This window comes from Carlito syrichta, unplaced genomic scaffold, assembly GCF_000164805.1.
Source record: "Carlito syrichta isolate Samal-C Ts95f unplaced genomic scaffold, Tarsius_syrichta-2.0.1 Scaffold289172, whole genome shotgun sequence".
Classification (NCBI taxonomy): domain Eukaryota; kingdom Metazoa; phylum Chordata; class Mammalia; order Primates; family Tarsiidae; genus Carlito; species Carlito syrichta.
Window position 1 is genome coordinate 118,356 of NW_007233268.1, and position 12,811 is coordinate 131,166.

Here is a 12,811-nt window from a genome sequence, read left to right on the forward strand (position 1 = left end):
TTTTTAGAGATTATGCAAAGTGTCTGCCCAGACAAAGGAGACGGGGCCCCTTGGCTAAAGAAATAGAAAATGAACATTAGCTGCATATCTAATAGCGTGGTTGTTACACACAGTAGATGCTCACTTAATATTTTGCAAGCGGCTAAGTGAATGAGTTCACATAAACAGAGAGCTCTTGCGTTTTATGAGTAGACTATGCTTGTAAAAAAACCCAGGCTTCCTTTAAGGATAACCCCCAGATGTGCCCCGTGCAGGTGGACAAAGTGCCCAGTGGAGGAGGAACCATGAGCAGTACCTAAAGCCAAGGTGGAGGAAGTGCTTGCTGCCCAATCTGGTCATCGCTTTCCGAGCCATGTCATCTAGGTTTCGAGAACCTTCGTCATTCACTGCGACAGAAAGGATCCTGCCGTCGGGCACCGCGTTCAAATACTGGACCAGGCGTTCGCTCTCTCTCTTGGATCTATAAGTGTCAAACCTAAAAAGGGCAGAGAAGGGATTTGAACAGTCTCGACAAGAACCAAAAAATAGAGACAGAGATCTAAGCACGTGTCCATGTTGCAACCACTAACATGTCATTCAAAGATCCCAAGGGCTGTGGATTTTAAAGAAAAATCTTTTTTTCTTGAAAGAGCAATGAAGTTTAATGATTTTGCATGCCATACAGTGATACCCAAGAGGAAGAGATTTGACTTGACCATAATTATCATTCATCGGGTAAAATGCCAAAGAAGTGAGGCATGGTGGCTCACGCCTGCAATCCCAGCATGTTGGAAGGCCTAGGCGAGAGGACTGCTTGAGCCCAGGAGTCAAGCAGATCAGCCTGGGCAATACAGCGAGACTTCATCTCTACAAAAAAATAAAAACATTAGTTTGGCGTGGTGGCACATCCCTGTAGTCCCAGCTACTTGGGAGGCTGAGGCAGGAGGATCACCTGAGTCTAGGAGGTCAAGGTTGTGGTGAGCTGCACTGTGCCACTGCACTCCAGCCTGGATGACACAGAGTGAGACCGTGTTCCCCCCCCAAAAAGAAGGACAACCCCTTTGGGTCCCTTCCTACTGTGGGAGCTTTCCTGTCCTCTCAATAAATCCTGCGAAAGAAAGAAAGAAAGAAGAAAGAAAGAAAGAAAGAAAGAAAGAAAGAAAGAAAGAAAGAAAGAAAGAAAGAAAGAAAGAAAGAAAGAAAGAAAGAAAGCCAAAGAAATGATTGTAGCAGCAGGAACCTCAAGCTTGAAGACACTGAGTGGGTCGCACACTCGGGGTCTATGCCTTTTGATTTTCCCTTTTTGCCCGGAGACAGCAGCTCATGCCTCTTGCAACAGCTTGACTTTAGGAGATAGTTTAGATAGCCAAAGCATCATAAAGTATATATATATAAATATATATGTGTGTGTGTAATATATATATGTATATTATATATATTAAGAGTTAGTCGGAGTCTCACTCTGTTACTCACCCAGGTTCAAGTGCAGTGGCATGCTCATGGCGACCACAGCCTCAACCTACTGGGCTCAGGCGATCCTTCTGTCTCAGCCTTCCAAGAGCAGGAACCACAGGCACATGCCATCATGCCTGGCTAACTTTTTGATTTATGGTAGAGACAAAGTCTTGCAAGTTGCCCGGGCTGCTCTCAAACCCCTGGGCTCAGGCAATCTTCTTGCCTCTGCCTCCCAAAGTGCTGGGATTACAGGCATCAGCCACTGTGTCCAGTAGAAATTTATATTTCTGATACAGACTGAAACATCAATGCCCAAATTCCTGGAAATTACACAGAGATTATCCCAAATCACTTCTCCCACCCCTAGAGCAGTCTGCTTATAATAATGCATCTTAGAATTGCTAAATTGTAATCTCTGATTTATAGAGTAGCAGTGACAAACATTGACCATGGTAACTGTTATTGCATTCCTATTTTTTTGTTTACTTTTTAAAAAATTATTTTACTTTATACTGTGGTAAGAACATTTACTATGAGATCTCCCTTCTTAACAAATTGCAACGTGTTCAATAGTATTGCTATACAACATTACACGGCAGATCTCTTACCAGAGCAAGAATAGATCATCTCAAAATTGACAACGGTAACCCACCCTCACACCCATAAAATATTCATGGAATAGAAATTTCAAAAAGGAAAATCTATACCCATGGCGAGAAAAAACACAATTTTGTAATGATTCCAACTCTCCCCCGCATAAGTATAAAGGTTTTATACAATTACAATGGAAATTCCAAAAGAATGTGCCTTGGAACTTAAACAAAATAGTTCTAAGATGAATCTGGAAAAATAAGTCAGCGTGAGTCGCCAAGGAGGCTTTGAAAAGAAAAACAATGGTGGTACGGGTGGTGGCTGGATAGGTGCTCCCGAGGTCTTAAACTTGTTTTCAGCTGTCTGCGGAACCTGGTCCAATTCCTCCTAATTCACATCCTCCCTGCCCCTCCCAGGAACCGTCTGTGGCAAGCCTAGTGCTTCTCAGTGCCCGAAGACCTCTCCCCTCCAGTCTTCGTCATCATCCCCATCCTTTCTCCACCTAATCAAATCCCTGCTGCCTTCCTGACCTCCGTTTCTGCTCCTCCAGGTAACCTCAGATGACTTTAGCCTGTGTTTATGTAACTGTGTGTGTGTTTATTAATATCTTTACTTATACACATTCAGCCATGGAATTCTTGAGGTTTCCAGCACATACCTTAGGCAAAGGATATTTGGAGCAAGCTGCCATTTTATCTCTGCAACCCCACAACGCTGTCAGGACCACTTCTCATTATTTAGTTCAGTAATAAATTAAACTTTTTTTTTTTTTGAGTCACCCAGGCTAGAGTGCAGTGACACGATCACAGCTCACCACAGCCTTGACTTTCTGGGCTCAGGTAATCCTCCCACCTTAGCCTCCTAAATAGCTGGGACTACATGCACACACCACTGTGCTTAGCTCATTATTTTTTTATTTTTTTGTAGATGAGAGCTCACTATGTTGCCCAAGCTGGTCTCGAACTCCTGGGCTCAAGCAATCCTCTTGCTTCCGCATCCCAAAGTGCTGGGATCACAGGTATGAGCCAGGGCACCCAGCTAGTAACATTTCAAGTTGCATTCCACAAATAACAGTAATGTATTATTGAAGAAGCAGCACCAAGGAGCCAGCACACGGTTGAGGAGACCATCCCCTCTAGGGTGGAGACAAGGGGTCTCTGACACACTGTGTGTCAATCAAGGCTTCAGTTGTTCCCAATGGGCTCAGGCTTGCTCAGGTCCAGGCCAAGGCAGGTGACTGTCACCAGGACACCCATGGAGGCAACACCATGTGAAGGGCCCCAGCAGACCTGGATTCAGATCCCATCTCTGACACATGCCAATCTTGTGACTGAGCAAACTTGACCTCCATGTTTTCATCTGTTTAATGGGGAAAACAGAACTTGCCTCATGGAATGTTGATGAAGACTAAAGTGCAGTGACAGCTAAGGTGATGAACACTATTTTGCACAAAGTCCAGTGATTATATTACTGTTACTAATATTCACTGGGGGGGGCAAAGGTTGGTCATCCCTGAGCGCCAGCAAGCACTTCAGCTCCCACTGCCCCACCCCCACCACAGCCGGAGCCTGCTGCCTGCCATCACAGTGACACTCAGCACTCCTGCCCTGCTCTTGGGGAGTCCTGTGTCTCCTCCTCCCTGCAGCCCGAGGATAGCTCTGTCCCTGCTAGTCCACCCAGTTATGTCATCCCCCCCAAGTGGCCTGGGGCTGCCTCTGAAGGGCCAGGATGGGAGTCCATGGGAGCTGAGGGGCAGATCCAGCCTCTGTAGAATGTGTCAGAGCCAGAGAAGAGGCTGAGGTGGGGAGCGGGAGACCTGCCCACCCTGCATTCCGAGCATCCCTCATTTCTCGAGCATGATCCATTTCTACTGCCATGGCTTCTGCCTGAGTTCTCCCCACCACCATCTCTTGCCTGGACCACAGCAGAAGCTGCCTAACCCCCTCTGCTGTCTCTACTTTTGCCTCCACCATCAATCCATTCTCTACCTAGCAGCCACAATGTTCTTTTACTTCAGATCCTGCCCTTCTTAAAGCCCTGCAGGGGCTTTGCGTCCAACTTAGAATAAACCCACCACCTTACCGTGGCCTTCAAGGTCCTGCCCCGTCCCTACCTGTAACTGCCACATGATCACATGCCGCTTTCCCATCATCCGCTGCACTCTTGCCCCTCTGGTGACCTCTCCATCCTTGGAGGACATCATGCCCTTTTGCACCTGTGGCTCTTGCACTTGCTGCTCTCTGTCATGCACATTTTTTTTTCTGACATATCCTCGTCAGGCAGATCTCAGCACAAATGTTGTTTCCTTACACACTGGCCTTCCCTGATAACCTTGTCCAAAGTGATTTTTTCTGGTTTTCTCCAATTTTGCTCTGTCTCCCCGCCCCCCATTGCCAGTTATCATTATCTGAAATTGTGTCGTATGCATGTGAATGCATGTCTGTCCCTATTCAATTCAGTATGATTTAGGCAAATGCCCAGTGAAGGAAACACCTCCCTGAGGATAGGGATCCCCACCTGTCTCAGTCACTGCTGTTCTCACCCAAAGCAGCATCTGGCCCGGGCATGAGCTCATAAGTCTATGTTGCATAAATGAGTATGCATTTCAGTGAAGGACTACCTTACCGGTCAGAATGAATGACTGTGCCTGATTTGGGGTCAATGACATGAACGATGACTCCACGGTGGCCCCAACTCCTTTCGAAAAAATAACCTCCTTCCTCCATGCCCCCCGGGTGCAGGGTCTTGTTCAGAAACGTCCAGGAGAGCTTCTTCTGTCCATGCAGCTCGAGGGTGCCTCCTCTTCCAACTCCAATGTACTTTAGGCCAAAGTAGGGATCTGGATGCACATCCTCATCAGCCCTGTAAGAGGAAACAGCACCCCAGACACACATCTTTCCTGGATGCTGAACCCAGAGGGGACCCGGGAGTCACTGCTCCCTCACTCCCACTGGGGACACCACAGATCAAGTCACACCTCTGGTGATCGCCTAAGGTTGGTAAAAATAACATTAGCCACCTGGTCTTCTTAAGCCAGACAAAATGATGTCCACAGGGCCAAGCAGAAATACTCATTATTAGTGCACATGTTGGCATTTCTTCCTTTCAGTTCTGAGTGTTTTCTATTTTGGTCTATATCAGATGTGAAACCACCTGGACATGCACTGTATACCTGTGTGTTCTCGGCTATTACTTCTTAGAACTCTCAGTAGCTTAAAGAGGGAACACAGCCAGAGGCAAATACCACATGGCATGCTCCCATATCTTGTCCATCATAGCCCATTAAAGAAATGCTTGCAGAGCTTCCCGGAACAGGACTTGATTAGAAGGTAGTTGCAAGGCTGGCAGTGACTTCTATAACCCAAGTGCAGCCCCCGGGCCCCGATTAATGACACACCTCATGAACTTCCCCAGCTCGCCCGAGCACCATGTCTGTCTTGCCCATGGCCTCCATCTGGGAGAATAAAATGTTGTTCCTATCTTAAAGGCTTGCCCTCTTGCCCTCCTCTCTGCTTCCTATCAGAACCAAGGGTAGCATTTGACCCGCAGGAGTGGTCTACCCACCTTCCATACAAAACGATGCTGAAATTGCCCTGGAACGGACAGAGGGTGCTTCCAGCATGCATCTCTCCTCCGTTGTCAATCAGAATGTGCCGGGCTCGCAAAACGATTGGCTCGCTGTGGTCTTTAATGACTAGCTTGCCTGAAGCGGGAGGAATGGGGTGAGGTTTAAGAACACAAATTAGTTGTGCTAAAATGCAGTCATTGTGTGGGGAAAACAAAAAGACATAAGACACCTTTGAAATTTACTCTTAAATATCCTCACACCTGTCCACTTAAATAGTTCCAAGACAATAATGTTGAGGGTTTGAGATTGAGAAAGATTAGACAGAACATTTCTGGAGCTTTCTTCTTCACATGATTTCACAATTGACTTATTTTTGTTTGGGCTTTTTCTTGAGTATAAAATATCACTGATTCTATTCCAAAGTTTCTAATCAGATGTCCTGTGCAATTAACTATCTAAATTTTACATGAAATAGCAGATTCTACTACTTGGATTTTGACTTAATGCTTGATAAGCATTATAGCATATATTTTTGCTAATTAAATCAAACTTTTAGAATATATATGTGTGTGTATGTGTTCTTTACATATATATTATATGTTAAATATATATAAAGAAGGTGTCAAGGCTAAGATTACAGCAGAGCCAAGGACAGACCTCCATCTCACCCAGGCAGGCAAAAAAGGCACGTCTTCCAAACATTCCTGTGCTTGCTGTGCTTACGAGTGCAGTTGTCCCTCGATATTCGTGAGGGACTGGTTCCAGCACCTCCCTCAGTTACTAAAACCTGCAGATGCCTAAGTCCCTGATATAAAATGGCATAGTATTTGCATATAACCTACGCACATTCTTCCATACACTTGAAACCATGTCTAGATTCCCTGCAATACCTAATACTATGTAAATGTTATGTAAATAGTTGTTAAACTGTATTTTTAGAAAATAATGACAAGAAAAGAAATCTGTGCATGTCTAGTACAGTTATGATTTTTTTAGAATATTTTCAAATCGCCCTTGGCTGAATTTATGGATTCAGAACCCATGGATACGAAGGGTCCTTTGTGATTACTTTTCTCTTCTCTCTGCTTTGCAAGGTGTGAATAATGCCCATCTGGATAACTGCCATGCCTATATGTACTGCATTTAATGACCGAGCCTCTGAAAGTAAGATAAGCAGGACTGCCCACAGCACTAATAAGGAGTTTCCTCTATAAAGCCTCTTTTCACTGCGATTGGACCTCTAACCAGTCATTTCTAAGAGCTCAGAGCTGATGGTTATCTCAAACAACCAGATGCTCTGACATGAGCCCAAAACATGTAACACTTACTCCATCCATCTGAAGTCATGGCAACCTGCACCTTATCTGCTAGGCTCTAGGGAGTGGAGGAAAGGGGGAGAAAAGTGGAAGGATTGGCTTACCTCCTTCTGTGATGTGGATGGAGTAGACTGTGGCAGAAGAGGTGAGCAGCAGTGTCCTGCCCTGGCCGATGTGAACATGATGGTCCTGGTCATGGCCAGGGTTCCAGGGCTGCAGCTCAGGGCTCTGATCAGGGCATCCAGTGGCCACTGCCAAGGACAGAGAGATATCAGTGTTTCCATCTACCAGCCTCACCAAGCAAGAGTTGCTACAGACCAGGAGGTCTGAAGCATCTTCATGGTCCCCACCTCCTCTCTCAGAGGGTTAAAAAAAAAAAGCATGACCCTCAGAAAATGAGAGACTCCCTGATACAGGAGGCAGGAAATGAGGGGCCAGTCCCATGTCTCTCATTAGTTAGTTCATCGTGTATCTGTAAACAAGTGACTTTCCCTTTCTGGTTTCAGTTTTCTCATTTAAAAATACAAGATAAACCAGATAGCTACGCAGGACATTCCAACATCTGAAGTTATATGATTTATCCAGATCACTCAGCTTCCAAGACATTCTGTCTCCTGGAAAGTAATATTTGAAGAGTTTAACACAACTCTTTCCCCTCTGCATGAGAATTAGACCTTTGGTTAATTTTCTAGCTCTGTTCCCCTGGAAACCTGAGAAAGATGGTGTCGTATGTACTGTGTTACCTAGCAACATTGCTTATAACAAAATGATCCTTGATTGGCGAACGACAACTCAACTGGGAGGAACTACAGTTACAGTTTCTATTTATACCTGATGGAGACCTCATGTTGTGGGCTTCCCTGGGGGTCATGACTCTTGTAATTGGATGTTTTGCCAGAACCCTGAAAAGTAACTCTATAGAGTTGCTATAAGAGATGCTGGCTCTGGTGAAACACGAGGCTTCTAAAACAGAGTGGCTCCCCCACTTGTCCAGTGACAGTCTTATTTTCTCTCACCTGAGCTGTCCCCTGGGAGCCAAAGAGAATAGATCTGGAAGGCTGTGTGGGATGTGCCAGGGTGATGCCCGTGGAAGAAAATGGCCTGAGGCTGCCCTCATGGTATCAGTGTTTTCCCTCCTAACTTTCCCAAGTAAGTCTGATGACCGGTATGACATGTGGTCACCTAGTGCACCTGCATTTTAGTTGAACCTAAAAGACCCACAGTAGGGAGTGCAGAGGCTTCCCTACTTCCCTTCCATTTCCGTATGGCTAACAAGGTTCTCTCCAGCAGTGTACTATGGTGGGTCAAGGAGGAGGACTCATGCTGTCCCAGAAGCTGGAACAATCTCCACGATAGCAAAGAAAAAACCAGAGGGAAAGAGGCAGGAAGAGGCAGTGGACAAAACAGGATGAAAATGGACTGGCTCAGAGAACGGGCCCCAACACCCTCATTTTCTCTGTGCCTGCAAGGGTGTGAAGTATGAAACGATCTATTTCACATGAACCTGGGCAGAGATAAGGGGGTGGGAAGGTGGTGTTCAGGGGAGTCCATGGCAGGGCACGGCCTCAGAAGTGAAGGTTCCAGGTAGGTGCTGGGAAGAATGGAGGCAAGCGTTATGGCTCAGCCCCTGAGGAAGTGAGCTTAAGAGAGGCTGTGCCACTCAGGCCAAGAGGGTACAGTGAACCAACACAGATCTGAGGAGGGATTCCAGCTTCAGTGTAATGACCGGCATGTAGGGTCCCAATGACACTCGATCCGTATTCAGTTACTTCTGGAATAAGTATGTCTGTGCCATATTCATACATCTCAAGGAGAGCTGGAAGGGGGTTAGCCCTCTATCTGTACTCAATAGAGCCAGATATGGTCCCCAAGGCTGCACTGCGTTGTCCTCTTGGCTCACCTGAAGGCAGTGACTGGCCCTTCCACTCTTCTCTGCAAAGCACAAGGCAAGTACTCATGTGCCAAGTCTCACTCCCTATCCCCCTCTTTCCAGAACCCCAACAACCCTCCTTCATGTTCCCTCCACCTCGCTGTCAGCCCCAACTTGAGCTTTGGGTCTCTCTAATTCAGAAAAAAATTTTGTTGTTTTTGGAGTGTCACCAAAGTAGATCTTCCCCCTCTTGTAAATGCCAAGGGCCTCAAGCAGTGGCAAGGCCCAACCTACTTGGAGTTTGAATGGCAGGGGTTGGCTTTTGTGTCCCTCTGATGTCCATGAAAGGCACAGACCAGAGGGAACCAGAGGCACAGCCTCTTTTCCAAATGGTGTATATGCAGACAGCAAGTACCAGGGTGTAAGAGGAAATAATCAAGCAAGTACATGTGTACACTGCTCTGGCAGGTTACCCTAAAAGATAAGCCCAAATCCAGTTCCTGGCACAGTCAATGGCCCCTTTGTGTTTATTAAGGAAATAAATAACAAAAGGATACATGAATGAATTCAGGAAATATTGTCAATGATCACATCAAAAGTTAAAATACTGATTGGCTCGCTATGTGCTCTGAGAATCAGAAAGACTCTACAGAAATCCCAGCAAAGGACTTCCACTACTTATGACTATAGATAACTTTCTTCCATCAATGGGTTAAAAAAGCAAAACATAATACCATGTAATATTCTTTATCCTTATTATAGAAAAGCATCAACCTCAATGAATATAATAATAGCACTTAAAAAAGCAATTCACTTTAATTTAATATTTTGATGGTAATACAGTACTCAACCCCTATTCAAAATTTAAAAATTGTCCCCTACCTTCCATCATCTTTTTTTTTGAGTCAGGGTCTCACTCTGTTGCCCAGGCTGGAGTAGAGTGGCATGATCAAGGCTTACTGTGGCTTCAACCTCCCAGGCTCAGGATGTCTTCCGGCCTCAGCCTCCTGAATAGCTGTACTACAGGTGTGCATCACTACACCTGGCTAACTTTTAAAATTTTTTTGTAGATATGAGGTCTTGCTATGTTGTCCAGATTGGTCTTGAATTCCAGGGCTCAAGCAATCCTCCTGCCTCGGCCTCCCAAAATGCTGGGATTACAGGTGTGAGCCACCATGTCTAGCCTCTTACCATCTTCTACTCCAAGTTTGTTTATCTGAGTGCTGCTTCCTATAATGCAGGGATATTTGCCTTGCACCTCTGGATGTTAATTCAAAGTCACTTAAATAAAAAACCAACAATATTGAGACCAAAAAATAGACCTCAACATTGCTTAGAGCATCACAGCTGAAAAGTGCTTTCATGTACCCAGATCTCATGATCTCATGACACCAAGATGGGACTGAGCTCAGATGGCCCAGACAGAGGTGGAAGGTTGGCCCTCAAAAAGTATATATGTGTGTGTGTGTGTGTGTGTGTGTGTGTGTGTGTGTGTGTGTGTTTCTGGACCCCTAGAGTGATTTTTAACATTTGAATTAATTGCTAACATTTAAAGACTAAGGAGTTTTCACATAAAAATCTAGATTTCTGGCTTCTAGAAATTCAGAAGATCCTACAACAGGAGATCCATACTCTTACACAGCAGCAATCGACTAGAACTGAGAAGTCGGTGCCCCTTCAGAGGGGCCTCAACATTCCAGGTGACCACAGTCCCTACCTGGCCGGTGTCCCTCATCCATGTCAGGTGTCCAGCTCCTGGTGACACTGAGTTTGCAACCCCTGATCCCATTCCAACCCCTTTATGTTATGAATGATGAAACTGAAGTCCAGGATGAGACTCGCCTGGGGTCAAGGCACTAGTAAGGATGGGCAGGGCCCAGCCATCCTGGCCCATTCCAGGGCTTCTTTCCTGGCTCTCCAGATGGCAATCTTGCTTCAGTGAGGGGCTGTGTCTTCCACACTGAGACACAGAGGTCCAAATATTTGTAGAACTCACCTGTAGACATGACCCCAGGGAAGCAGGCTAGCATGAGCCAGCTGATTGTCACAATGGCCTTGAGGGGGAAGTCCTGCCTCCTGACTGCTCCCATCCTGGCAGAGGGCTCCCTGAAAGAGAAGCTCACCAGAGTCAGATATGTGACCTTGATGGGCTGGAATCAGTATGCAGGACAGACACGGAGACAGAGCCAATATGCACACACAGAGGCAGGGGACTGGACAGTGCCAGAGCGGGCACACTCCAGTCAGCCCAGGGCAGAGTCCTCACTAATGGCTTCCTCCACTGCCATGACACAGGGCTGGGCAGATCGGGGCATGCAAACCCTGCCACTATCCTGCCTGTGTCCTGCAGCTCAAGAGACCAAGTGATGGATGGAATTTCAGCCTTGGCGCTCGAGCTTCCTGCCCTCCAGAATGAAGCTTTTTTCTTAAAGTAAGAAACAGAAGAGAACAAAAGTCCTCCCACTGAACATGAGCTGGGGATTAGATGCCACTAACTTGCTGTGTGAGCTCAGCTGGTTTGTTTAACCTCTCTGGATCTCAGTTTCCTAATCCTTAAAATGAGGCTGTGGACTGACTGATTTCTCACCTTTATGTTATCAGTCTGTGCTTTTAAAACCAGTCTTGGATAATAGTGTTGAAAATCTAAATACTGATGCCTATATGTTATAAACCCTCTTCATTTTACTTACCCAGGAGGAAGGTAGGGCACAGATAGCTAATTGTTTCCCAACATCTATCTTTTCCTCCTTCCTCAGTAACATAACCCCAGATTTTTATCTGGAGTCATGGCCACCAAGAATAAACCACTACATTCCTCAGTCTCCCTTGCATTACTATGGCCTTGGAATTAAGTTCTGGCCAATACAGTATGTGAATTTCAGGAAATGTCCTTAAAGGAAAGGCAGAGATAATTTCTTCCTTCCTTCCTCCTTCCTGCTGGTTGGTATGCAGATATGATGGCTGGATCTTCGGTAGCTATCTTGGGCCATGCAGTGGGAACCATGCAACTCAAATAGAAAGAACCTGGGCTCTGACACTGCATAGAACCAAAATGGCCCTAGATGATGGACTTACTTTTTAAAAAATTTGTTTAGAGACAGGGCCTCGCTATGTTGGCCAGGCTGGCCTCAAACTCTTGGACTCAAGTGATCCTCCCGCCTCAGCTTCCTCGTAACTCAATTTACAAGTGAACACCACTGTGCCCAGACGACGGACTTACTTTTATGAGAGAGAGAATTAAACTCCTATTTTATTGAAGCCACTGTTATTGTCTTCCTTTTATTCATAGAGAAGGTTAATATAGGAATCCATCTAGGTAAACTTCAAGACAGGAACTTAAAAAAAAAGATCTGAGATTTCTCTTTCAGAATATAATACCCCTTGGATATAATGTCTTTTGTTTGAGTCCCCTGTAGCCCACACAGCCTAGATGGGCAGCTTCTACGCTGTCTCCCCAATTCCTCCCCTGAATATGACTTTAGTTGTGCCCCGTAACAAACAGATCTTCTCCCACGCTGAGAAAGAGGCTGATCTATCTCACCCAACACAGGCTCCTCCTTTCGAACTAGCTCGGCCACACATCTGATTACCCCTGACCTTTCAGTCCAAAGTGAGACCCTCTGTGTGAGATCAGTGAGTCAGGGCAGGCAGGAGGTTCTGAAGCAAGCACACGAGGTCCCCCTGCCTGGTGCCCTCCCATACAGGTGCGCTTGGGAGGCCGGGAGAGGGAGGAAAGAATACTCTTAGAATCAATGCCGGCGGTGTCCTCTTAACAGGCACCCGGCCTGACCCAGGCCCACTCTGCCGAGAACAACGGAGCCCATTCTAGTCGCTTTGGCCCAATTGCCGATGTCATGCATTGCAGCATCTGGGGATGGCGCCTTTCCCATGGCCCCAAAAGAGGAGTGCTCAATTTCATGCTCTTTGCAATAGAAAGGCGGGGACACCAGGGACAGGAGCGTGTTGTGGTCCTCGGGGGAAAGGCAAAGTCCTGCTCTCAAGTCTCCATCAGTTTAGAAAAACCAAAGGGAT

General features: G+C 46.1%; 1 protein-coding gene across 1 annotated transcript in view; it reads right to left on the reverse strand.

Moving 5' to 3' along the window:
- The window catches only part of CEMIP (cell migration inducing hyaluronan binding protein), a 178,264-nt gene that overhangs the window by 68,088 nt on the left and 97,365 nt on the right, over positions 1-12,811 (reverse strand). The window contains exons 2-6 of the mRNA XM_008054159.2: positions 10,776-10,885; positions 7,014-7,160; positions 5,590-5,728; positions 4,651-4,887; positions 296-475 (exon numbers count right to left, since the gene is read on the reverse strand). Coding sequence (XP_008052350.1) covers positions 296-475; positions 4,651-4,887; positions 5,590-5,728; positions 7,014-7,160; positions 10,776-10,869 — 797 coding nt within the window. The 5' untranslated portion in view covers positions 10,870-10,885. The remainder of the gene's footprint in view (positions 1-295; positions 476-4,650; positions 4,888-5,589; positions 5,729-7,013; positions 7,161-10,775; positions 10,886-12,811) is intronic.